This window comes from Coturnix japonica, chromosome 4 (genome assembly GCF_054131305.1).
Source record: "Coturnix japonica strain WE chromosome 4, WE-NBRP24, whole genome shotgun sequence".
In the NCBI taxonomy this organism is placed as follows: Eukaryota; Metazoa; Chordata; class Aves; order Galliformes; family Phasianidae; genus Coturnix; species Coturnix japonica.
In genome coordinates this window covers 47,071,967-47,098,107 of record NC_140666.1, presented here as the reverse complement: position 1 = coordinate 47,098,107, position 26,141 = coordinate 47,071,967, and the positions used below count along the sequence as shown (strand labels likewise).

The window sequence follows — 26,141 nt, the reverse complement described above, 5'->3', positions numbered from 1 at the left end:
GCATAATTTTGGATTTATCAAGCACTGACAGGTGTTACCTAATACAATAAGCAAAAGGCTATGAGAAGCTTGGGGTTCAATCCCAAGAAAATACTAAATTTCTACCACACCAGACATTAAACCTCAAAGTTCCTGTCCAGGCTCAGATGGGCTGAATTACAATTTATTTTATATCAGTTAATTTAAAAGCTCTTAGATAGAAAGTTTCTGATTAGCAGGAACAATAATAGAGCATAAGAAGTTCAATTATCTTTTAGCTTTGCATTCAGATTACAATTCATTTGACAGAATGCTTCCTCCATTTCGCTCAACTATTTATCAGTTGAAACTTAAAATGTGAAATGCTGATACTAAAGAAAGACAGGATCCATCTTCACTCTAGTTTTCACTTTTAGGACCTGACTCGTTGAAATGACAACAAGCATTTTCTGAAAGTACCATGCCTGAAATTCAAACCTTTCCTGACCACAAGGAGATGCTGACAGTACATTCCACATTCCCCTTTTAATACATTTTCCTCCAGGAACCTTGTCAGGAGTGAGGCAGCTGGTGGCCCACTGGGCACATCGTGGGTTTCTCTGCTTTGTTTGATCACTGCGATGAACTTGCCTCAGCCCCAGCACTCAGTAAAGCACACAACGGATTTGGGTATGCTGTTAAAGTGGTCTTGGTTACAAACGGGTACAGTGTAGCACTCATTGTTGCAAAGGCACTATAAAAAATGAAACCAAGTCTCTAATGCCCCATTTCCAATGACACTGATACCAACAGTAATTACTGAAAGCTTATTTCATATAACAGCATCAAGTACGTAACTTGCACAGTGCTATAATTAAGCTACTAATCAAATTCTTAAAGAAAGCAGGCTTCATTATAGAGTATTTCTATTCCTTCTCCTTAGCTATGACGAGATTCACCTGACAGCTAACCACTGTAAAAGAAAATAGTAAACATATTTTCCACAGGGTAAAAAGACCACTTAATTCTGATGAGCAGCAAGGATTCATCTACCTCATCTCACGTCTTCAGTGTTGTTTATAACTGAAGATCCTGATGCTTTTTAAACCCAAGTCAGCACTAAGAATTTGCTGTAGCATTTGGTATTTTCAATAGCACCTGGACCAGCTAAAGCATCCAAAGAATCACCATCAAACTATGATAGGAAACATACTAAGTTTTGCTTTGCTTCGCTATAACATAGCTCTGTAGGTGCACACACTCTCAAGTAAACTCAGAACTCTTTATTTTTGGCAAGAATTCCCTCCTTTGCATGTACTAAGAACAATAATAAAAGAGTAAAATTAGCATCTTTCAAAACTTCACTTATGATTTTAAAAAAGAAGCCAATCCTCATTCACTTTTGACCAAAAAAACTGCATTATATGATGTTGGGAGCTGCAAAAACAGTTGTTGAAAAATACATTTTTGTACAAAAGAAGCACGTATTCACACAAGGAAGAGTTACTTTTTCAGGATTTTCAACAAAAGCTTACCAGCAATTCTGCTGGAAGTAAAAAGGTGATCCAAGACAACAGATCCAATTATTCAAGTATGAGTTTTAACGGCCCAGGAAGCACATCCTGTAACAGCAGCCATGTCATTAAAGAGGAAAATGAACAAAAAACTGCCTATAACCCAGGGAAGGAAAAACCACTTAGAAATATTTATTTTGTCACAACAAGACTGACAGCTGTGTGTGGGTAATGCACTTGAGATTCTGGCTTATGCTGGTGAACAGACAGCAGTGATCTATTGTAATACCGAAATAAAACAGTAAGAGATTAATTCGTCTCATTTCATAAGCGTTCACTAAGAGTCATAATGCTTCCTCTCGTAGTCAAACTACTCAAGGTACAATTCCTACAATGTCTGTTATGGGAGGCTGTCAAAAACAGCCAAGTGCAAACAGAGTCCTAAAACTAAAACCCTCTGGGTCAATAAGAATGATTTGCAAGGAACTCTTCCATGGGTGGGATAACAACAGCATATAAAGCCTGAGCAAAGAATGTTGAGCACTCACCTTTACTTACAGACAACACAGATAATTACCCTGGCAAAAAGCTGACCAACAGTGCGAATATCCCTGGCTTTAGGGCTCTACAGTAACTAAAGTCAGTTAATAGGACAGATAGGGAGTTTCAAACAGCTCCACTTACAGTGGACTTAATGAGTGAATCTCCACCTAAATTTCAATCCAAAGCACAGTAAGCGTGACTTCGGTCAGCCAAAATACACCAGTACGGATGGGGATATTCCATTATGAAAACAGACTCGATAAAGAAAACTCTGCATTGCTTCTTAGTGCTTCTGAGAGAAAAGAAACTGCCAGGAGAGACTACTGCAATTCATGCACTGTAGATATGTCTTTTTGCAGCAATATAAAATGCAGGTTCTTTGGAACAACTAGCACTGTTTTGGTCTTGTATAACCAGGAGCAGGTTTTGTAATGAGCCATGTACCATACAGCCTCTTCTCAGAGCTCCACGTTCATACTCATCAGCACTTTTGTCCACAGAGTAGATTCCTCAGCTTTTTTGCTTCTCTTTCACAAGGAAGCCACTACTTAAAGTTCCTTAACATCTGCCAAGAAAAGCTCATGATTTCAGGTGTTACAGCTCTGCCAAATGGCCAATTCCAAAAACAAGAGAAAGGTAGTGACTGAGAACAGCCAGTGTGGTTCTACCAAAGGCACATCATTACACCTGACTGTAAAAAGCTTCTAGCTTCAATTAAATGCCTTCTCCCTCAGCAAACTAGCTACTAAGGACAGCCAGTGGGGATAACAATCATTAGGTAAAAATTCACTTGGGACAATGACAAAAAACCAAATGCAGTTTGGCTCTTCCCAGTCAGGAGGTGGCCAATGCATGGTGACCACACGGTATGGTTTAAATGTTTTTTTTTTATATGTACTTTTTAAAATACTTACTGGGAATATTATATAAGACTTTCTGCTTTATAGCCACACTGTAGTACAACTGTTGTTCATAAGAAGATACAACATTTTCATTGATTTAACAATTAGCCACAGAATTCATGCAAGCAAACAGATATCTGACTTCTAAGAGGGATAATCAACTCACTTTGGTCTCTATTTTAAACCTATTGAATTAGAAGACCAATTTTCCAAGCATAGGACTCTTCGGTTAGGCTTTTGTGCACAGCTCCAAACGTCACAGCCCATTTGGCCAGCACTGTGCCTGCTTTGTTCTTCCTATCTTTAGTTATATCAAAGAACAAAATAAAAGAGTTGAAGGAAAACAGGAGAGGCTGGTCCTGAGGGCTCATTCAGTATCTCGTACTCTGAGACATGAGGCTGAGGGGGCACAGACATTTATTTACTGCTTCCAGATGGAAAGAGAAAGATGAGAGCTGGATTTACCAAACTTCTAGGCAGTGGCAAATAAAGAAGCAGAGACTCAGTTCTTGGATGAGAAAATTGAATAGTAGCTTGTTTTTAATTCATTAGTGAGACGTCTGGCACTGTTCAGTTTTATCCAGGTAGGAATGCTTTTACTAAATAAACCAGGTATGGAGATTACTAGAGTTCAGAAGTGACACGGATGAAGACAAGGGAAGCCATCAGTAGAACTAGTGGGAAGAACTGGCCACCCATGCAGGTCTCTGCCATCCACCATAACAAGCCAGGAGGAACTGCAGCACCTGGAAGCACAGAAGCCACAGGCAAGAGACCTCAACTGCCTCAAAGGAGATGGTAAATCCAAACTGTTCTCCAAAACCAACAGCTGTAGGCATCACTAGTTAGTGCTGCCAGAGGGCAGCATCACAGACAGCATGCAAGAGCAGCCACACATTTTTAGTCCTAGCACAACACTGCGCTCTGCTAAAGATAAATCTGTTTGGGATCCACGCTCTAGTTGCAGCCACAATGACTTAAAGTCCAATGTCAAACAAGAGGTGTCAGAGCAACACTTTCTCTTAGAAAGGGGAAATATAAAGGACTGAGTAAGCTGGTTAAAATGCTTTCAGGTAGCATTGCGAAGACAACATATTAGAAGCTGAGAGTGTTGTTTGCAACTACTCATAATTTAACAAATAAATAAATAAATTAATTAAAAGCCTAGAAAGGAATGAGGAAAGGCAGCATGATTAAAAGTCAGGTGCTGTTAGCAGTGAGGAGGAGTTGTTCTTTAAATAAACTGGGTGGTATCCAAAAAGGAACACAGAAATGAATGCTAATTCAAGCAAACTGAATGAAAACAATAAGAAAGATGGGGGGAAAAAAAAAAAGTTTGAGAAAGCCTTACTGAAGTATGAAAGCCACTACTGAAATACTTCTTTTCAAACAGCACAAGTAGGATAGGCTGCCTGCCAGAAAGCCTGCTGGGCTGGTAGATGATCAAAATAAAGAGTGATCACTTCACAAGTGGGAAAGCTAACTTAAATGTTCACACTGAACTCTCAACAGTGACCAACACCAGGTAGCCAGGGAAAAATACAAAACCAGAGCAAGCACATAGTGATACTTCATGATAGCTTTTAGCTTTTACTCGATTATTTGCTTTATACAGTGTAACTGTATTTGAATTTATTATTTTTTGAGAATACCAGTATTTCCAAAAGAATGCAACACAAATTGTCAAAATAGTGGTGGTGTGTAACTACTGCTGACCAGCCTTGAATCAAACAAAACAGATGAAGGAAAGTCTGACACTGATTTTTACAAAAGGGCCCTGGGGTTTCATGGAACAGCAGACCACTGAATCCTATTCCAATGCTGTGAGCAGAAGGGAATAATAAAGAACAAAAGTAGAACACCATAAACACAGCATTTGTTGAAGTAAATCATGCCACAGAAACATACTATTAATCTTTTAAAGGAATCAGAAAGTACGTGGATCTGGGTGAGTCTGTTGAATTTTGAAAGCCTCTGACGAAGACTCTTTGGCTTCTTCAGAAGCAAAGGCCTACAGCAAAGTACAGAAGGATAAGATGGAAGATTTTGTAGATCAGTAGCTGCTTAAGGAACAGGAATGAATGGATATTGCTCACAGTGGAGGGAGTTTGTGTCTGTAACAGCCTATTAAAATCCAGGCCGTCTCTACTGAAATGTGAGAAGCTGCAGAAGAATTCAAGGAGCTACTCAGGCAATGAGCCATAAGGAGAGCCCAGTGTAATCACAAGTGAGTGTACAAAAAGCATAAGAGCACAGCACTCAGAGGCAGCCTCTGAACTTGCCATTCACTGTCACTCAAAAAAGTCTTGGAGTTGAACACAAGCAGCTCTGGGAGTGTTTTAGCTGAAGGCTGATGAAAGGGCAAACAGTGGTAGGAATAATAAAGAAGAAATACCAAACAATGACATAGCAGCTCAATGCTGATACTGCTGATATTTTCATATCACAGGGTGGCAGAATAACAGAGGTACATGACAATATCCAGGAGGAAAGGTTAAGCAAACACTGTGTTCTTCAGCCTGGAAAGGGACTTTGATTCACAATGTAATGAATTTCAAGAGCACAAATGCATTTAAAAGACAATTACATGCACAGAAAAAGGTCCATGGAGCATGATGATCCTGGTGCAACTCCTGGTTCACAAAGCCCTGGCCTGCTGGTTGCCAGGAATTAAAGTTACTCCGTTCCTGTATGATTTCTCCCAAGCATTCAATGGAGAAAAAAAATAAAATGAGAAAACAGATCTCTGGTCAGACCCACAACATTTATATCTATTTACGTTATTTTTGTATTCTGCATTAGTGTTCTGCCTGCTGGGAACAAAAACTCTGCTGCTGCTCTCCCTACCAATAACTCTCTTCAGTGAAGAAGGACATACCTTGTACCTGAATGCATTTCTCCCTTGCCGAGGTCCATTTTCTATTTCCCTAGCATGGTCTGTTTATCCTGAATCCAACAGCATCCAGATTCTTTACTGCTCTGTTTTTATTCAGCATTATCTCTGTGCAGACTCCCAATCACAGACATACCCAGGGAACAAATAAATTAATGACCTTATTCCCTAAAGCTAAGGTTTTATCAGAGTTCTGCTAGGATTCAGAACAACATGTAGAATTGAATACAAACTCTCTTAAAAGGCAGAACTTGTCAGAATAAAAAAAAAAGAAAAAACAACAAAAAACACAAAGATGGTAAAAATCACCAAGTTTTAAGGACCATTCAGAGGTTTTGGATGGGGGCCTGTTAGACCTGCCTCCACCTTTCTGCAGCCAGAAATAAGCGGGAAAAGAAGTCTTGCTCCACCTAAACCCATCAGAGTTCCCCATGCCAACAGAAGCGACTGCCTTCAACCTCAAAACAGACTGGTAAGAAACTCAAAGTAGGAATTCACATTGCTAACCCAAGGAATAGGCCAATATTACTCAACAAACTGCTTCAGCACTCCAGCCAACATTATTCCTCCCTACAGGAGGCAGCAAAACTTAAGCTTTTTTTTTTGAGGAACTGAGACTGTCTACAATCAGCAACAAAGTTCCTGCTGAATCAGTAATGGCAGTTGGCAAACCACCTTCCTTGGCCATGGGCCAGATGGAAAAGACAAATCTAACCACAGCAGGACTGAATACCCCTTCATGGGGCTACATGTCTTTTAAGCTGAGAGAAACAGTTCTTAAATTGCTGTTTCACTCCTGCCAGTGCAGCCTGGGGAAGTACTTGGTGTCCTTCCCTGAACGAAATTGCTTAGGGTGATGCTGAAGAATGTCTATGCCCCAAGGAGAAGGCTGACAAGAGGCCCACCTGGATTGGAGCGTCTCTGTGTGAATAATCCAGCCTTTGTCTGAAATATCTTACTGACTTAATAATGCTAAGATACTGGTAGTTGAGAAAGGATGATTATACTGTTCTTCGGCAGGACTGAAGTGAATGCTGCCCAGTCTGACCAACCAAAACGGCTTCAGGACTTACTAAATGGATCAGTAGGGTGACAAGTGGAAGAAAAATAAATGGTGCATCCATGAGGAAACCTGCTATGTTTTGCAGGGGAAAAATCAGGAAAGTGAATACATTGATACCTGAAGGCATATAGCAATACCAACCAATCCTGCATTGCCTTCCTTCTCTTCTGCCTCTCCTGGGGTACACATGGGGATAGCAATAAATCTTTAACATATGTAAGATAACCACAAGCATATCAAGTATTTGACATAAATTTGCCTGAAAGATGTATTTTGCTCATATTTTTTCAGGCTGCTTTGTTTGCTTGCTTAGGATATTAAACAATAAAGCCTAACTTTGATATAAGCTGCTGGCTTTGACCTCTGTGGAAGACTTATCTTCAAGTGTGCTTGGAGGAAACTGTAAAATTCAACATTCCTGTTCCACTATCAGTTGACAGACTCGTTTCTCTTCTCTGACTTCAAGCAGGTGGAAACCTTCAGTAAGTCACCCAAGGAATGTGGTATGAAAGAAGTCCTGCACTCTGTGTACTTCATTCATTTTAACAATGGGTAGTAAATCCAAGCAGCAGTGCATGCAGAAGCATGAGTCAGACTAACAGCTCACCAGGTTGACCTCTTGACATGAAAAAACACCCTTTATGAAGGGCCATAGCAAAGTCTTGGTAAGCAATAAACAGCCACACAAATAGACAGATGCCAGAGCTGGAAGCATCCAGATGTTGGCACCAAACCCTGGTAATGACATAACTCCACTGCTGGAGAGAACAGAAACCTATTTTATATTTAAATTCATATACCTTTCTATCCAATGCAAAACAGGCTAAATAAACCACCCATCAGTTTGCTCAGGGACCTTTCCTTGATATTTAACAAGGAAAATAATATCAAATGCAGATTAGCCTGAAAGCAAATTTGGCTCCAGCATCTAACAAAGAACAGAAGAGAATGTAGAAACCTGTTGGAAATTATACACAGAGTAAATATTAATATCTTCCCAGAATTCCCCTCACAGTGAAGTTGACACACCCCATGGCAAGTAGAACTTTTTTATCCCCCTTTCCTTCTTTGTGATAAATGCAGTGAGAAGTGCAAGTAGAAGACTGCTCCAGTGCTAGCTCCAAAACCGAACCTCCATCATAGCATATCGATATGCTTTTGTTAATGCAGGTAACTACGTAAAAATGTTTACAGGAAACAGTATTTTTTGGGTCTTCTTTTAAAGTACCATCACAAAACTATATCTAAATAAACAATACTATGGGAACTTCAGCATGAAATAATAATAATAATAAAAATGCATTCTTACTTAAAAACAAATCTTAAGAAGTTGTGGATTAAAAAGAGATGATAGAACAAGGAAGACTGCCGGGAACTGAACATCCAAATTATGCAATTAAATACTAAAATGGATTACTTTAGAGGCAAGTCAACATAGATTAGGCAGTTATGAAAGGAATAATTGGAGCAGTATTAGCATAATATACAGCACTCTTGCCTGTCAGGACAAGAAGTCTTAAATATTTGGCCTAATTAATATTATTTTAAGCATCGATTACGATCTATGGAAAGAAAATAATTCAGCTTTATAAAAACAAAATGAAAACAAAAAGTTTGCTTACTCTTCTTGACGCAAGTCATTAACACTTCGATCTAGTGAGATCATATCACTTGCCACCATATTAAACCCAAACTCTTTTATGCTGGCTTGAACGGATTCTTTGTAATCTGGTCCTAAAACATATGGCTTCGCTTCCTCTCCAGGGCCACCAACAACTCCATGAGGTTCAGGCTCTCTGGGTTCAAAATTACCGAGGACTCCAGGTCGTAAAACAGGATCTCGATATACAAATGTCTGAGGTTTAAATGTGAGATACTCCCTCTGGATGTTGTTTTGCTGATTGTTATCACCACCACCATGCTGATTTAATTCATTTTTGGCCTTATTTTTCCTTCGAATGGATTCCAAGTCCACTTCCACACCTTCAACATGAGGCCAAGGTACAACAGGTTTGAACTTCTCATTTCCTAGTCCATGCTCTCCTTTGTTTGGCAAGGGTCTGTTGGCTTCTTTGTCATCCTATATATACACACAGAGAAACAGCAGGAGATCATATAAATGTATTACTCTTTTTTCCCCCAAATCTTGTACCTTGGAAACTGAGAGTTGATACTAAACATATGTTAAGCTAGGGGGCTGAATGAACACTTAATGCTAGCAGCTGCTGGAAAGCTTCACTGGACCATGTCCACACTTACCTGAGCGAGTGGGTCCTGCTAAAGGCCTAAAGTCCTTCTCACCCCAAAAACTGTTCCCACAAGCATTCCCTCTGCTGAAACAGCAGTTCTGTTTTAGAGCTGTGAGGTAAGCTGAAGGCAAAAACAAGCCGCAGTCCTTCTCTGACCTGCTATGCAGCCATGGAAGCCATGCCTGGGGCTGAAGTCAGCAGCCACAGGCACTGATGCTGAGTGCACCCATGTTTAAAGTAACTTTACAACTTTACAGCACCCTCTCAAAAAAATGCCAAGTTCACACTGAGAAGAAAGGCTGGGATTCTGGAAACTCCTTGGCAGTTTCAGTGATCAACAAGATCCATGGGGCTAGAACAAGGGTGATATTGAAAGAAATTTGGCAGAAAGGCCCTGAGTGGCTGAGCGTGAAGTAGCTGGGTTACATCAGCCCCACCCATGAACACGTACCAAAAAATACAGTCACTGTTTTTCCCAGTACTTTTGACTAATAGAATGAAGGGAATACATTGGTGAAAATTCAGACTTCTGGGGAAAATTATCTACTTATAAGTAAGACAGATGTCCTCTATGGATTTTTAGTCTATGGATTTCAGCAACATCTCACTGCCTAGCTGCAAATACAAGAGGAAAAGACAAAAAAAAAAAAAAAAAAAAAAAAAAAAAAAAAAAAGAGACCAGAAGGACATCCTCTACTGATGGAATCACGTAGAATCACTACAATACATTATCAAGAAAAAAATCTTAACTTGATGGCTGCTACATCACAGTATTTACCTCATACACCATTCTTCATTTTCTTCAGAAAATAACAAAAATCTACAATAAAATATGCCTAGAGCAACACAGTAACAATGGGAATCAGAGTGGCTCAAATTCAAAATAACATTCTCTACTCAGGAAATACTGTACCTCTCTGCTTTCTCTGGTTTAAACAGGAAAGATGTACAAAATGCAGAAGTGTTAACATTATTCTGCTCTTTCACCATTTTCAAGGAACTCTCAAAAGGCAACAAGAGAAAAGAGGATAAGAGAGCACATGAAAAAGCACGTTTTGCAAGGAAGCAAAAAGTCTCAAGAGGACTCTTCAAAATACATCTCCTCACACTTGCCTTACAAATCAACATGAAAACTCCACCACTCAACTGTCAGAACACTTTGAGCACTCAGCCCTTACAAACTTGCACCTAATTTCTACTCCAAGTGCACAGGCAGTGAAAAAGCCAACAAAATAATGAGTATCATCAGAAAGGATGCTTAAAGAAGAGTGCTTTTGACAGCATATAATTTTCATGAATTCACATCTTTGATAGTATTTAGTCCTCCACATCTCAAAAGGACACAAAGCAGTTAGAGACTAGAGAAACAGAGAAATCAGAACGAAGTGTAAGCATTGTGGTACCTCAGGACATAGAGCCAGAAAGGCTGAGACTCTGCAGTTTGGAGATGTGAAGGCTGAGGGGCACATCTCTGGAGTTCAGAAAATCATGAGGGGGGATGGATAAATTGAACACAAACACACTGTTGACTCTAATGACACAAACTAGAGGCTTGAATTTGACTAAATTCATATATATATATATATTGTATATATATATATATATATATATATATATTGTAAAATGGTAACAATAACAACAACAAAAACAATCAAAAAAGTTCTCTGCACTGGCACTGGAATATGCCATATGGGAAACTGTGGACCGGGATGGTACCAACAATTCAATGGGGGACAAGGCAAAGTAATGGGTGACTGATCTGTACATGGACAGCAAAAGGATTAGGCAGGGAGGCATCTCCTAAAAACTCTAATCCAATCCTTGTGGATGCTGGAAGAGTCCAAAAGGAAGGGAATACAGAAAGCAGCCAGACCTACATGCTTGTCCCCCTGGGCTGGGTGGAACACTAGTCTCAATAAGACAAGAATTTCTTACTCCTTTGGCCTGTATAATATTAAATAACCTTTCACACCACTTTCACTATCTATAAAATAACTACAAGCTTCCACTTTGCTCCTTTTCTGACTAATGCATAACACTTCTCAAAGTAATTTATTTTGCTGTAATCAAAACCACAGCTTTCCTAGTATCACATTATAACCTTTACGCACCATTTGCATTATAATGCATTTATTTACTGTTTCCTAAACGTATTTTTCTAGGGATGAAAAATATTGCAGAGAACAGGAAAGTTACACACAGAGAGACACTCACCTCTTCTTCCAATTTCTATGCACCTGTGACAAACCTGAAGGAAGGTGTTGGCTGTGGGCCTAAGCACCACAGTGTCACCTGCCCACACACAGGTACATGACAATAATGTACAGGGAGGTCTGAGAACTGAGCACAGTACACACCTGCATTCCTGGCTTTTCTAAAACTGAGGGAAGAGAAGCAAAAACCTGAGAATACTTTCACATTTGAAGACCACCAAAGAACAACAGAAGTCTCATTATGTCTTCACCGAGGATGTGCATATAGCTGATTCTATGCAGCCATGTAGAAATGGTTGGGTTTTGTTTGTTTGCTTTTTCCCCACAGAACACTTTTCTTTGAGATGCTAAATGTAGGATTTTCTGCAAGTTTTTCAATAACCAGCTTGGTTCAACCTTCTTTGTATTTTAGATGCTGTTTTCAGCCCTCAAAAGGATTATGTATGAGTCACTGCAATGGCTGTTTTGGAAATATTGAGATGGCATAAACACAGTCAGTCCCTGACGTGGGTAAAAGTGAGATATTTGGTGTGATTTTTTGCAAATGAGGTCGTTCCTTTTTGCAAAAGAGAAGGAGGAAATTGAAGTTATGAGGAAAGAAACATATTACTACACTACACAAAGAAAGAAATGGGAGAGGCCTCCACGAGGCTTTAGGATTGGTCAGCTGACAGGAGGGCTGGGATTTTGACTGGCAATAAAATGGAAAATGTCAAAGTTGCATAATCTGCTTTTCTTCAGTAAACCAGTTCAAGACTGGCAACTCCCTCATGTCCTATGAAATAATGTCTAAAGCACAAATTGATGGTTAAGAAAAATGAAGTGGATTTGTTTCATTTATAGAATGGAAGATTATCACGCTGAAAAAAAAAGGTTCACTAATTCAAAAGCATGTCTATAAAAGCAGCTTGTTCATCTAGACAAAAATCAGTGATGTCCATAAAATGAAGAGAGGTATAATGAAGGAGAATACTGCAATATACTCATTACTTAAGGCTGGAGGAAATTAAAACCTTTTGTCTGTGGATGCATTTACACCATGAAAGACAAGTAACATGTTTTCCTACCATAAGGAAGAGTTGAAAGACTTAACTGGGGATAAATCAAGAGCTCTCAGAAGTCCCCGATGCAAGTTCCTCTTCTGTGCAAGTGACAAGATTTAAAAGTAAACAAAGGGGAAAAAATGAAGTATTTTAGAAAGAAGCTGTCAGAGTAACTGAGAGAGAGACCACACAGCTCTCAGCTTAAGTTTGGTACTTCAGCAAAGATTTCATCATATTTACAATATTTTTCTTTGTTTGCTTCAACTTAATGCAGCCATATTCCTAGTTTACTGGGGAAATGAGACCACTAGCGAGAGGTCCTGATACAATATACTAGAGCTGTGCATTTCCAATTATTTGAGTAAATGAGAGGGAGTTGTTTTGATTTCTTCAATTAGGAAAAGGAGAGAAAAGAACCACAAGTTGGATCCACAAAGATTTCCTTATTGATTAGGCTCATGCTGAGAAGATACAAAAACAATGCTGTTCTCAGGCATGCCTCTAACATGACTCTGCCCTACCTGCTGCTAACAAGGGGGAGGAAAAATCCACGCCTCTCAGTAGTTCCTACAGTAACTTTTACAGCTTGTGCAACCTTAGAACAGAACCCTTATGGGAACAGTAGAAACAGAGAAAAATATATAGAAAAATTCTGATGTTTAAAAACACATGCCTGTAAAAATAGCAGATTGCTAAATCACTGTAATTGGGTACGTGGTGCAACTCAAATGAAAAAGCAAACTGTTAAAAGTATTCATTACCAACACTTCCAGGAAAACATTAAGTCTAGCATTATGTTCTTATGTCAGTTTTGACAGATATACTGACAAGACCAAAGTCCATTAAACAACCAGTGCCACTTACCCAGAGTAGATTTTTGCTCTGTTAAAAATTCTAAATGGAAAAAAAAACCAAACACATAAAAAAAAAGCACTTAATAAGAACTAAATCAAACCTATTGGTTTGATTAGCTGCATTATACCAACCAGCTTTGGCAGGCAGGACAAACTTACCACAACACCACAAACATGTTACTATGATGGTATCTCCAAAGAGCAAGTAAACCTACCGGAATGCGACCACATCAATCTACTTTTTGGAGCATTTCACATAAGACCTGGACTGAAGCCGCTTACATGCCACAAAAAACCCTCTGAAAGTATTAATAAGAGCCTTAAAGAGAGCATTAAATTACATACATTTGATATATCTACACCCACATACGCACATTCTATTCATTCAAAACATTATACAACTTAAAAGTATAACTGAGATGTAAGGGCCAGAAGCAGCTTTGGCGAAAGACTTGCTCAGAAAGTCTTATACTGCTGCGTACTACACTACACCTGAAGTGTACATACATTACACCTGAAGGATGTAATGTAAATTATTATTATTATTTTTTAAGGAGGACAACCGCCCCCTTCACACACTTAAATTTTACAGCAACTGCCAATCTGACTGATGCCTGGTGCATTACTCATTAGCCATCAGTGTCTTGGGTTTAGCTTGCTTTTCTGTGCCCTCTTTCTCTGTTCCTAAGTATTTCTTCAAAAGGAAACTGTTCTGCCAGATCCAGATACCTGTAATAACATTGCTAGTTAACAACACTGAGGAAAATTTTTCCACTCTCTTTTTATGTGCTATTCTGATTAGGAACACAGGATAATCATTAGTATTTACACTTCTGCTTGGTATTCAGACAGAAATAACTAACAGCTTTCACTAGAAATTAATGGATCACGGTCTACTGGGGAAAATAATAATAATAGTTAAAAAAATTAGCAGTATCTTTGTGTCCCAAAATTACCAGAATTAGTTAAGGCAAAACAACTTAACTTCGGAGCGTAAGATGAATTAGTTGAGGGAGAACAACTTAGGGAAGTAAAATGAATGATTTTTTTCTATACTAATGTGATATTCCTGATTTGGAGAGCATTGCTTACAAAAAGGCAAGTGACTTCCCAGCTTCCCTCCAAACAAATAAGTAAATACATACATAAAAAAAAGACAGGAACTGTTTGTCAGAATGTGAATTTGGCAAAAGTTTGATGTTGTACTACTACAAATTTGTTTGAATGAATTTCCTGTTCAAGTTTTGAGTGGCCCATGTTAGTTAACATGAGCCTCTATCACTGATCCCAAGGAATTCGCAAAAACAAGTTAATGTTGCCTAGTAATGAGTCTAAAATCTAATAATACTCACTAATGTCCAAGGTCATCCCTGCTGTTGTTTGAACCTATGAGTGGTAGAAGGCCACTAAGGAAGACAATGCTCAGTTTCTCAATAATTAATGATTTTTTTAATGGTTACACAGTAACTCTAAGAGCTCCCACAGCAAAAATATTATCTAACATTTCCTGTCTTCCTGGATTTTTTGTAAAGATACGATCTAGTTTGTCACAGCAGAGGCACTCCTCTAGGACAGTGGCTACAGGCTACTGCCTGAATACTGCCTTGGTTTGTGGCCAGCGTTTAAAGAGGTCACTGCATTCAAAACTTTAATAAGCTATGGAGGCCCTTGGGCATCAAATCAAATGGAGACTGCCTCTTGCCCTTTCATTTTTGTGGCATAACTGCAAATACAGTCACTGATACTAATTTCTAACAATGTACTAACATTTATTTTCAGTTGAAATAACTTGACTGCTCAAGTATTACAGAGAATAACAGCCTAAATCCCAAGTTTTACCCATTTATCTGCAGAGTACCTTGTTTAGAGATACACATCTACATCAAGATGAATCAATAAGATAGCCATATAAGCATCCCGTTTAATGTAAATGGTTCTCCAGCAATATTATCCCTCACTTGTAAGGAGAACTGAGATAACTCTGAGATAATAATGCTGCTGTCACCCTCTTTGGCCATGCTATGTGCTTGTTGCCTCAGCTCCAGAACAGCAGTAGCATCCTCACATGGCTGAGCCCTGTTTGGACACCTAATGCTCTACCCATGCCCTTGCTCCTGCGCTCTCACTTCCAGTTACCTCCTTTGGTGGATTTTAAGAGCAGAAAGGACAGTGGAAAAAAAATATGTCCCTTGCCTATCTCACATGATCCATTTGGGAGAACTTCAATATTTCTTAAATTCCTGTGTTACAGGTAGCTTCACAATTAGCCTCCTCTGCCTGCACAAAGGTCACTGAGTGTTTCAGAACAAATTACAGTTAAAAATAACAATCTTCTTCTGTCTTCATTTTTACTGGTGCCTACTGCTTGGAAGTACTGAGCCAGTTTCCCCAACCTGCCTTCCTTTTTGCCTAATGTTCAACCCTTACTGGGCTTTTACATGTCCCACCTTTCCATTTCTCGTGATGTCAAAGTTTATACATAAATAATCACATCGTATAAAAGAAGCCTTGTCAAGGATTTACCTCACTCAGTGCTTAAGAGATCTCGGAGAAATCTGTGGAGATAATCACACACAGTGTTTATCTCCTTGCAGCTCCGGAGAGCAACACAATCTCAAATAGTGATTAAAAAGATCTAAAACAGAAAAATGCAGATAAATATATGAATAAGCAGATTGTGGCAGTCTTTGCTTAAGCTCATTGCCTCTCACCATTAAGAATACAATCACTCAAGTAGCACAGATATTCTTAAACTGAACTACTAACGAGACTGCTTTAGTACCGAAGGTCACATTATATTTTAGTCTCTCCTGCATTCTAGAAATAGAAAGCAGCTTGTGCAGTAAAATAACACACCAACCAAACCATTTGTAGCTGCTTGCTGCAGAATAAAAGTTGCTGTCAGAGGACACTGGGTAAGGCAGAAGTATGAGCCATGTACTCTCCTTACAGAGCAAACATGTCATCAAAGATGACAAAGAGGCTTTTAAAATTAGAAAAACCAAGAATTTATTACAAGTTTATTGCCACCAGAATAATTAAATTCTTCAGTAAAGGAAAGGTAAAGTGATCAACAAAGTGGTACACAAAAGAGCAGAAAAGCAACAATATCCGAATCCATTGCATCTCTTCATGCATGTTTTGATTCTAGACTATGTTAATTATCTTTTCTCTGTTGTAGTACAGTTTCTTCTCTCTGGTTCCTGAGATGTCTGTTCCCACCAGCTATAGATTTGCTTCTTGTTCTTTTCAGCCTCTCCTCTGTGCTATGAAGCTAACCTCATTCTTTCCTTGTCTGCCCTATCCTGAAGCCTAAAACCCTCTCCAAGAAGGCTCAACAAGGCACCCACCTCACTCTTCTTAATGGAACATGACACAAATCGTGAAGTGCAAATACCGGACATCACACAAAGTAGGTTATTTTAGGTTAAGCACTTAAGGAGAGTCTAATCAAGAAATAGCTGAACCAGAGACTGTGCTCCACCACTGTATCTACCATCAACTGGTTTTTGTAAATACCCATAACCCTTCTTCCTTCCTCTGCTCAGACACATCTCTTCATAATGCATGTTTTAAGGATGGTATTTCAGCTGCAAACTGAAACATCACCCCCAGTCCCCAATTCATTCTCAAGCAGAGGTGGCAGTGACTCAGATCTGAATGACAAAAAGCACCTGGCTGGTATTTCTGTATGTTGATCCTTGGAAGTGCCATGCAGGCTGCTGTACTAGAGACCGTACACACATGGAAATGAAAATTTGTATACCAGTTGACTCATTTGCTAAATTCAGCTATTTGAAATACCTCATTGTAATTTAGATGTTCAGAAAGCCAAATCCCATGCAGAAGCCAAAAAACAAAGAGAACACCAAGTCCTGAGGTACAGCTATCACACTGTTGTGGCAGCAGGGAACAAAACTATTCAAGGCAAGCAGAGCCCACGAGATACTGAGCCTTGTCTCTGGAAGGCAAAGTCGAGTTTCTTGTCTTAACCTTGTGAGTGGAAACTCTGCTAAACACCCAATCACTTTCAATTTTCCCTCTCATCCTAAAAACTCTCTACTTGAGTGACAACAACCTTTATCTACTCATAGGAAGGACACCACACACTTACTAATATTAAACCTTGTTTTCTTTGAAGAAGCTTCATGAAAATATTTTTTCTTTAACTTTCCAACCTGGAGGCATCACACCAGGCACCTTACTGTGTAGGATGTTCAGCAAGGTAACCTGCTTCTTAAGCAAATGCTTCAAAAAGTGCTGGAAAAACAGTGCAGCAGGTATTGGAGAAAGAAGAAAGCAGTGGACAAGAGGATGCATTTTTAAACAACAACAACAAAAATGCAGCAAGTAACTTTTAAGGGCACAGCCAACTTCAGAAAATTGTTTGAGCAATGAAAGCTGTGGAAAATCTCCAAGTGCTCACAATTCTGGCTGATTCTAATCAATACTATCATCACTCACCTACGTAAACATTTGTTTTTATGTATTTTTTTTCCAAAGCAACCTTCTGTTCTCCTTTTAATCTCTCTCAAAGCGTAGGTAGCACTTCCAGTTTTGTTTACAGTCTTTTTGATTAAGGTGGTGTCATCGCTTACTCTGTTTTAGAGGGGAAAAAAGTTGGAGGTAAACACTTTTTCCAGCTGTTTCATCTAGAAAAGCTGAATACCCTCACTTAATAATCAGCAAATCCCTTTGGAAGAATGTAATTTATTTATTGCAGAAGGTGCAAAATTGCCTCCCCCATTTCCCTCCTCCAAGTGATTAGGAGTATTGCCATCTGCACATCGCTGTGTGGTTTGGAGCAATCCTACATATTGGACCAGGCTTTGAAAACAGTGCTGAATGATTCACATAACATCTGGAAATGGTGAAATCTTCCAAAAAACAGAAAAACATCAACTCAGACCTTCAACTTGCATATAAGATCTTTGAATTCAAATTCAAATTCAATACTGCTTTTTCTCCATCTTTCAGTAGCCTTTTTTCTACAAGACATGGCTTTGGACCATACAATACAGAAAATCTCATAAGCAAAATGTTTTATAATGCAGCCTGATAAACTAAAATCCTTTATATTATATTATTTTTATTTTTTAATAAAAACAAACAAAACAGAAAACTCGACATTTAAGTTGAGACGAGTAAGATAGAGCAAAGATAAAGGCATTTATTAATTTTATTCTAAGTGTGGAATAATCGGAGACCTACTTGGGATACAATAAATTCCTTCATAACAATTCAAATAACCTATGCTTTGCTGGCCTATAAAACCCTTGCCCCAGGATCTAAGGTAGAAAGAAGCAATGGATTCACATCCATTCAAGCTGAAATGCTAGCACAGGTGCGAGCTAGCTGCACTTCTGAAACAGCCATTATCCTCAAAACACAATTAGACAACCATCCACAATCTTTCTCTCCAGATGAGTGCTTGACCAAAAAAATTACCAGTATGAAGAACAAAGTGGACAGTTCCTTAATACACCATCTCAATCAGTGTGGACTGTAAAATTCAAAAACGCCTACAGATACCAAGTCTTCATCCATGACCTTTGGTCCATAGCTCCAGGTTTTTTTGCTAAGGGAAACCACACAAAACAACACTGATCTTCATCCGAGCTTTGCCACCTCTCTCCACATTGCCAGTTGAGACTAGCAGAATGCACGTCCTACTTCCTAGCTAAAATTAGCTCCATCCCTTGCAGATCTCTTGGACTATTCATCTTTAACAATTAACAAAAATTGAGAGCAAATGATCCTGAATACATAGAAATAAAAAAGTGATGTTATATTAATAACTTGGGAGTTTATTATAAGCACATTCAGGTAGTTTTGCTGTTTCTATAGCAGTATCCCACTCCAGCCACATATGCACATACTTTAAACTGCACGGCAATCAACTTCATTAGTTTTCGCAGTGAAATGGATGACAAATATAGAAGGCACCCGTAAGAATGACTGAGTAAAGAAACACACTGGCGGTTTCTTCTAGACTTGAACAATTAACATTTACATTATGAAATTTAAGAGACCACGCAGTTACAATTTATAACCCAAAGCTTTGCTATTAAAAATAACCAACTTTATTCTTCCCCTATCCACAGGGAAGACGTCTGAGAAATAAACAAAAATTCCCATAAATCCTAACGTTTCAAGTAATCTCATGTCTTCCAGATCCCCAGGCATCAGCCACGAGCACTGCAATAGTCAAACCCAGTAGAGAAGGACTGCAGAACTTTATGCCTCAATGTTTTGAGACAGACAGATATTTAAAAATCAGGCATCTGTTTTATATACTTCAGTGAGTAAACTACATTCACAATACAATAAATCCACCGCTGATGGATGTGCTTGACCAAGGGATGCAGGCTTCTGTGCTGTATCTTGTATGTCTCAATTTTTCAGTCATCTGTCAATTTCATTTCATATTTCTTGCTATTAAGAAACAAATGGCATGATTAGATTTTCATTTATCTTGGAATACAATTACCATTCTCAAGCTTTACAACAGCCTATTTCTGTCTTTTCTTTTAAATTGCATTTCACAATTTGATCAACCCTACTATTTTGAAAGCTTTCTCAGAGAAACAGCCAGCCAAAGCCAAAGCTGCATCGCATGAAAATTACACGTAGTCTAAAATGCATTTCTGAAAATTGCATCTGAAGTCCCAATAGATCTGGGAGGCTCGGAGTATTTACAATAATTACCTTGCAGACTGCTTGACAAGCAAGACGAAATCACTTGTTCTGATCAATCGTGTTTTATCTCACTTTTCCCTGATCTTTCTTTCCTGCATCTTTTCTGTGCAGGATATCAAAGAGAGTTTGTGTGGTACTTGCTGATAAATTGCAATTATATCCTACTGAATTGTTGCAGTAAGGTATGCTCTTATCTGTTTTAACTACATTAAAAATATTCTTAACATCATATATATATGTTGGAAGCATAAAGTAAAAACAATAAATTAAATCTGTGAGAATACCGAAGTAGCAAGAGCCAATTTTCTGAACAGCGAAACCAATCATGGTAAACTGACTCCTCTTTCTGCAACACATACAGTTGATGACATTTCTTGTTTTTCTGTGAAGAGGACAGAAGGCAATGTAGAGTCTTACACCTGGTGAGGAATAACTACATGCATGTGTACAGGTTAGGAGATGACCTGCTGTTGAGGAGCTCTGCAGAGAAGGATCCTGGGGTCCTCATGGGCAAAAGGCTGGCCATGAGCCAGCACTGTGTCCATGAAGCCAAGAAGGTCAACGATACCCTGGGGTGCATTAAAAAGAGCATGGTCATAAGGCTGAGGGAAGTGATCCTCCCCCTCTCCCATGCCTTCCAGCATTGGGCTGCAAAGATGACAAAGAACCTGGAGCATCTCCCGTATGAGGAAAAGCTGAGTGACTTTGGTCTGTTCAGCCTGGGGAAAAGACTGAGGGCAAAATGATAAACGTTTATAAATATCTAAAGGGAGATGGGATGCAAATGGATGAGGCCAGACTCTTCTCAGCGGTGTGTGGTAATAGGACAACTAGCAATGGCCTAAAACCTGAACATACAAAATTCCACACAAGCATGCAGAAGAACTTATTTATGGTAAGAGCGATGGAGCACTGGAACAGGTTGCCCAGAGAGGTTTTGGAGTCTCCTGATATGGAGACCCATCTGGATGCCTACTTGTGACCTACTGCAGGGAACCAGCGTTAGCATGGAGACCGGACTCAGTTGCTAATCTCATTCCCAGCTCCTGCAATTCTGTAATTCTTCAAGGAATGTCAAAACCTATTTCATAGCTTTGCTTTAAGAACCATGTTATGTGAGAACACTGTCAGATTCTTTGTATCTTTTAGATAATCAGCAAGAATACTATAACCTAATCCACAAACTTCTCTGAACAGATTTCACTGAGCTGGTCTGTTTTACCCTATTCTCCACTACCCTTCCAGACTAGCACTTAGCTCATGCTTTCCATTCAGTATGTTTTCTTTTGACTAGGGAAGTCACCGTGCTCATAGTGAGACCGTGAGTTCTAACAGGCAGACATGCCGCCACAGCTCAAAAAGCAGACTGCCTTGACTTCAACCTGGCTAGTGCTGGTGATCTGTAGTGATACAAACAATCTCAGCACGAAGCTGCCCAAGACTCAGATTCAAATCTTTATCTCTAAGCTGGCTTCAGGACCTGATATCCCACCTGCTTACCGTTATTGTGGCACTAAGGTTCAGCTCCTAACCCTGCCAACACCCTCGGATGGTCCTGCCTACACCTGAAGAACCATTATTCTGAGGAAAATTTTCTCATTATTCATCTCAGGTACGATCAGGCTGGCATTTCTGAGCACAGGACTGGAGAAAATGTGAACAAACATTATCCACCTGTGCACACTAATCCCTTTGTCAAGAAGCAACTATGAGGAATAAGCATCAAACTCCAGCAGCTGCCCTCTTTTCCTCTTACCCTCCAAACCAGGAAGCACTGTTAGAAATCACAGGGAGCACTGGATTTACAGGGTACACATTGTCATTTTCAGCTCCTCGGAGACACTGGTATAAAGAGTCAGACATCAGATATACTGCAGTTCACAAACATTCTACCTTTCAAGCGACAAGAATTTAAATCAGTGTTATGTCTTTTTTTCCTTTTTTAACATGGGCTTTTATACAAAAGTGCCTCTTAGTGCCTGCTGCAATTTTGTGCATTCAAATCAGCAGCAGATGATGGTAGCAATCTACTGTTTATATTATATTTACATGCAGCAGTCAAAAAGACAAAACCTCCGTGCCTGCAACAAATGGAAGTCAGTCTTCTCAGCACCGGGTCTAATCCCCATCACTGAAACAGAATATCAAGAAATATCTGAAACTTGAAGAATTGCAATCTTTTAAATAAATGTTGATTTACTGTAAAGATTTTTTCTTACGAACCCAGAAGTCTTGGCAACTCAAACTCTCTATATAAATAAACTAGAATGGAATTTTAGTTAAAAATTGATCCAAGAATGACTGCAAGCCTTTTTCAGGTTCTATTTGCCTCCATAAAGCTTCTGGAAGATATCCATAAACGCTAAGCACACACGAAAGCATGTAGGCATCACCTGGAGGTGATAACAACTGCAGTTAGGAAAACTACAGCTTGTACTTGCTTCTTCTAACACTGAAAAGATATTACTGAAGTGTAATTATGATTAAATCCCTATTCCACTCAACGGTCCTAGCAAACTAAAAATAAATAAATAAAAACCCCAAACCAACACAGACAAAAAAAAAAAAAAATGAAATAACAATAATAATAAAAAAAAGTATAACTAAATAATGTCAAAGTTGTAAGACTTGAGCAAACTAAAAACATCAGGAAGAGATGAAGAGGTCAAGCTGATACTTTAAAGAAATTATTGGAAATACCCAACTGGACACAAGAAAAATTCTCACCATGACCACAGCATAGCATTGCAAGAAGTTAGACTGAAAGGTCATGACATCTCCCTCCTTGGAGGCTTTTAAGATCCTACCAGACAAAGCCCTGAGTAGCCTGTCTGACACCACGGCTGACCCCACTTTGAGCAAGAAACTGGACCTCTTGAATTTGCTTCCAGCTTGAGCTATCCTACTGTCCTATAGAAAAAAAAAATAAAAAAATGGGATTGTCTTCTTGACTTCATTAAAGCTAGGTTATTTTTTTCCCCCACTTCGCATTCAATTCAGCTTAAAAATAAGCTACTATTCAGCTTTTTATTCCTAACAATTTCAACAGAACATGAATAAGAGGAACTCTCATCTCTTTAGTAAAGAGCAGTTGAAAGCCACAAGCAATAGAAGTCACTTCAGACATAATATTTTACCTGGAAACAGCACATTTTCCTTTTGTTCAGTATGGCATTTCCAGTTATGTAATTCTTGGCAGTATGACATAGCTGTAGATTTGTAAAGGAACTCAGAATTGTATTAAATGTGAAAAAAAGAAGAAAGAAATCACTCGCCTATTCTTCCTACTGAGTACAGCAGCTCAGGTCTCCATTCCCTGCTTTATTTAAAAAGGAAAGTTTGGAATCCTTCAGAACGTCAATACTGTGATGCATTACATTGACATTTATCTTCCTGAGACTGTAGATACACTGATACAGTAAGACCTGAAGGTGGTATTTTTTATCTCTGCTGCAAGGTGAACAGTGGAATATCACGAAAATGAATTATAAGATACACCTACCTCTTGCTGAACAAATAAATGAAAAATACTGATCTTAGCCAATGCAGTGGAGCTGCCTTTGCATTTTTATTTTCTCTAATTTGTTGTGGATTTAAAACTCTGCCTGGTAGATGCTAGATGTTTGGTAATTCTTCTAGCCACTGTTCAAGAGGAAGATGGATGCTGTACTTCTTTCCTCTACACATTTGTATCCCCTCTGCTTGCCAACGCAAGCTCCTCTATACGGAGCTGGATCAATGACTCCCCAAAGCAAGCTGTGAAGGCAAGCCAAAGGAATCTGGCATCCATAAGCAGGGTGAACACCAGTGCTGATAGTTCAAACGGGAGTGTGAAAAAAAAACTAGCCATGGAAGCTGAAAAATACAGACAAGCCTGTGCCCTAGCAACAAAATGCACAAAACACTGGAGTTATTTCTAGCCATACTCAAAGCCCTCCTCGGGACCTCCAGGGGCACCCCTGAGAAAAAATTACCTCTAGTCTGGCATGAGAGCAGCTGTTTGGCTCAACAGGGGAGCTGGCTGTTGCTATTTTTTTTTCTTTCAGCATTTATTTTGTTTATTTTAATTAAAAGATACAAGAGTGCCTCTCTCTTTCAAAGCCTTCCTGCTCACTGGAGGAGAGCCTTGTGCTGCACTGAGGAACCAGACACACAGAAGTTGTGATGCAATAAGATCATCAGAAAAAAATGCAGGCTTGCCTAGTTGTGTAGTTTTCTGAGTTGCTGCCACACCCAGGCCCTATCACAGTCACAGAAACCACAAGTAACACAAGTATTCCCACACAAGGAAAGTCCTTAACAGTAAAACACTTGGCCTGGCATGGGCTGAGCCACACTTGCTGTTCACATTCCCTGGACACCCAACATTGTTCCTCCAGTGTTTTCACTGGTCAGTGGTAATGGTAACACAGGAGGAACAGTTACGCTTTTAAACATAAATCTCTCTTTGTCCTGTTTTTTCTAAAACAACAGTATGCTTAAAGAAAGCAAATGTTTTCATCTTCTTATAGAAAAAAAGAGAGAGCTGCATGTTCTTGAATTTGAGGAGAAGATGTGTATGTCCAGCAGCTGACCCTGCACTGCGTGAGGTTACTTTCTGAGGAAAGCTTCCAAGTGCCCGTAGGAGTTCTCACAAAAAAGAAGTCACTTTCACATCATTATGATTTGAACGTGTTTTCCTAAAGCACCATTGTTTTCTTCAGAAATGCACCCAAATATCTCCCTTCCATGTAAGATAAAAAATTAAACAAAATCAGCAAGTATTTTCTTACTCTTGCAACCAATCTCTTATGCCTCTAGAGCTAGATAAGAAAGGGCATTAAGGAACATACCAATCTAGGACTGGCCACATCTCTTCAGACTACAGACAAAATAAATCTAAGTAACTGTAAAATCAAACAACAACAAAAAACCCTTCAAAAAACGTGTTACAGAAAAAAAAACATCTCACCTCTCACTTAAGCAAAAAGCTTCCACCAATTCCTTGTACATTTAAGCATTAATGACAAAAACACCACTTCAGAGGAACTAAGCCTTGTCATACTGACATGTAGTTTCCCATTCAGAAATACCATCCACTAACGAGGGGCTGTAGTTAGTCTGTAAAATGCATGAAAGAAATGGACACTATGGAGCTTATTTATTGAATCACAAAATTCACAGAATTCACAGAATTACCCGGGTTGGAAGGGACCTCAAGGATCATGTAGTTCCAACCCCCCTGCCTAGCAGGGCCACCAAACATACACATTTACTAGATCAGGTTGCCCAGGGCCCTGTCCAACCTGGTCTTGAACACCTCCAAGGATGGGGCATCCACAACCTCACTGGGCAGCCTGTTCCAGGACCTAACCACCCTTCTAGTAAAGAACTTTCCCCTAACATCCAACCTAAATCTTCCCTCCTTCAACTTAAAACCATTTCCCCTAGTCCTGCTATTATCAGCCCTTTCGAAGAGTTTACTCCCCTCCTGGGAGTAAGTTCCCTTCAGGTATTGAAAGGCTGCAATGAGGTCACCTCGCAACCTTCTCTTCTCCAGGCTGAACAAACCCAACTCCCTCAGCCTGTCCTCATAGGGGAGGTGCTCCAGCCCCCTGATCATCTTTGTGGCCCTCCTCTGGACCCTTTCCAAAATCTCCATATCTTTTTTGTACTGAGGGCTCCACACCTGGACACAGTACTCCAGATGGGGCCTCACAAGAGCAGAGTAGAGAGGGACAATCACCTCCCTATCCCTGCTGACCACCCCTCTCCTGATGGAGCCCAGGATCCCGTTTGCTTTCCGGGCTGCCAGAGCGCACTGCTGGCTCATGTTAAGTTTCTCATCTATCAGGACCCCTAGGTCTTTTTCAGCCGAGCTGCTCTCAAGGACAACTCCTCCCAGCCTGTACAGGTGCCTGGGTTGAAAAGAACCTCAAATGTCATCAAGTTTCAACCCCCCTGCCACGGGCAGGATCACCAATCTTTAGACCAGACTGCCCAGAGTCACATCCAGCCTGACCCTGAATACATCCAGGGATGGGGAATCCACAACCTCCTTGGACAATCTGTTCCAGTGTATCACCATGCTCTGAGTGAAAAACTTCATCCTAATATCCAGCCTAAACCTCCCGTGTCTGTTTAAAATCATTCCCCCTTGTCCTATCACTATCCACCCTCATAAACAGACCATTTGCACTGGGACAAAGTCAGCACTGGTTATAGAACTAC

General features: G+C 39.6%; 1 protein-coding gene across 12 annotated transcripts in view; it reads right to left on the bottom strand.

The window, feature by feature from the left end:
* The window catches only part of GALNT7 (polypeptide N-acetylgalactosaminyltransferase 7), an 87,866-nt gene that overhangs the window by 28,744 nt on the left and 32,981 nt on the right, over positions 1–26,141 (bottom strand). For 10 of the 12 annotated variants that reach the window (XM_085545105.1, XM_085545100.1, XM_085545102.1 and 7 more), the window contains one exon: positions 8,496–8,953. The exons of the other annotated variants lie outside the window; for them this stretch is intronic. In XM_085545105.1, coding sequence (XP_085401231.1) covers positions 8,496–8,554 — 59 coding nt within the window. In that variant the 5' untranslated portion in view covers positions 8,555–8,953. The remainder of the gene's footprint in view (positions 1–8,495; positions 8,954–26,141) is intronic. 12 annotated transcript variants of the gene reach the window in all.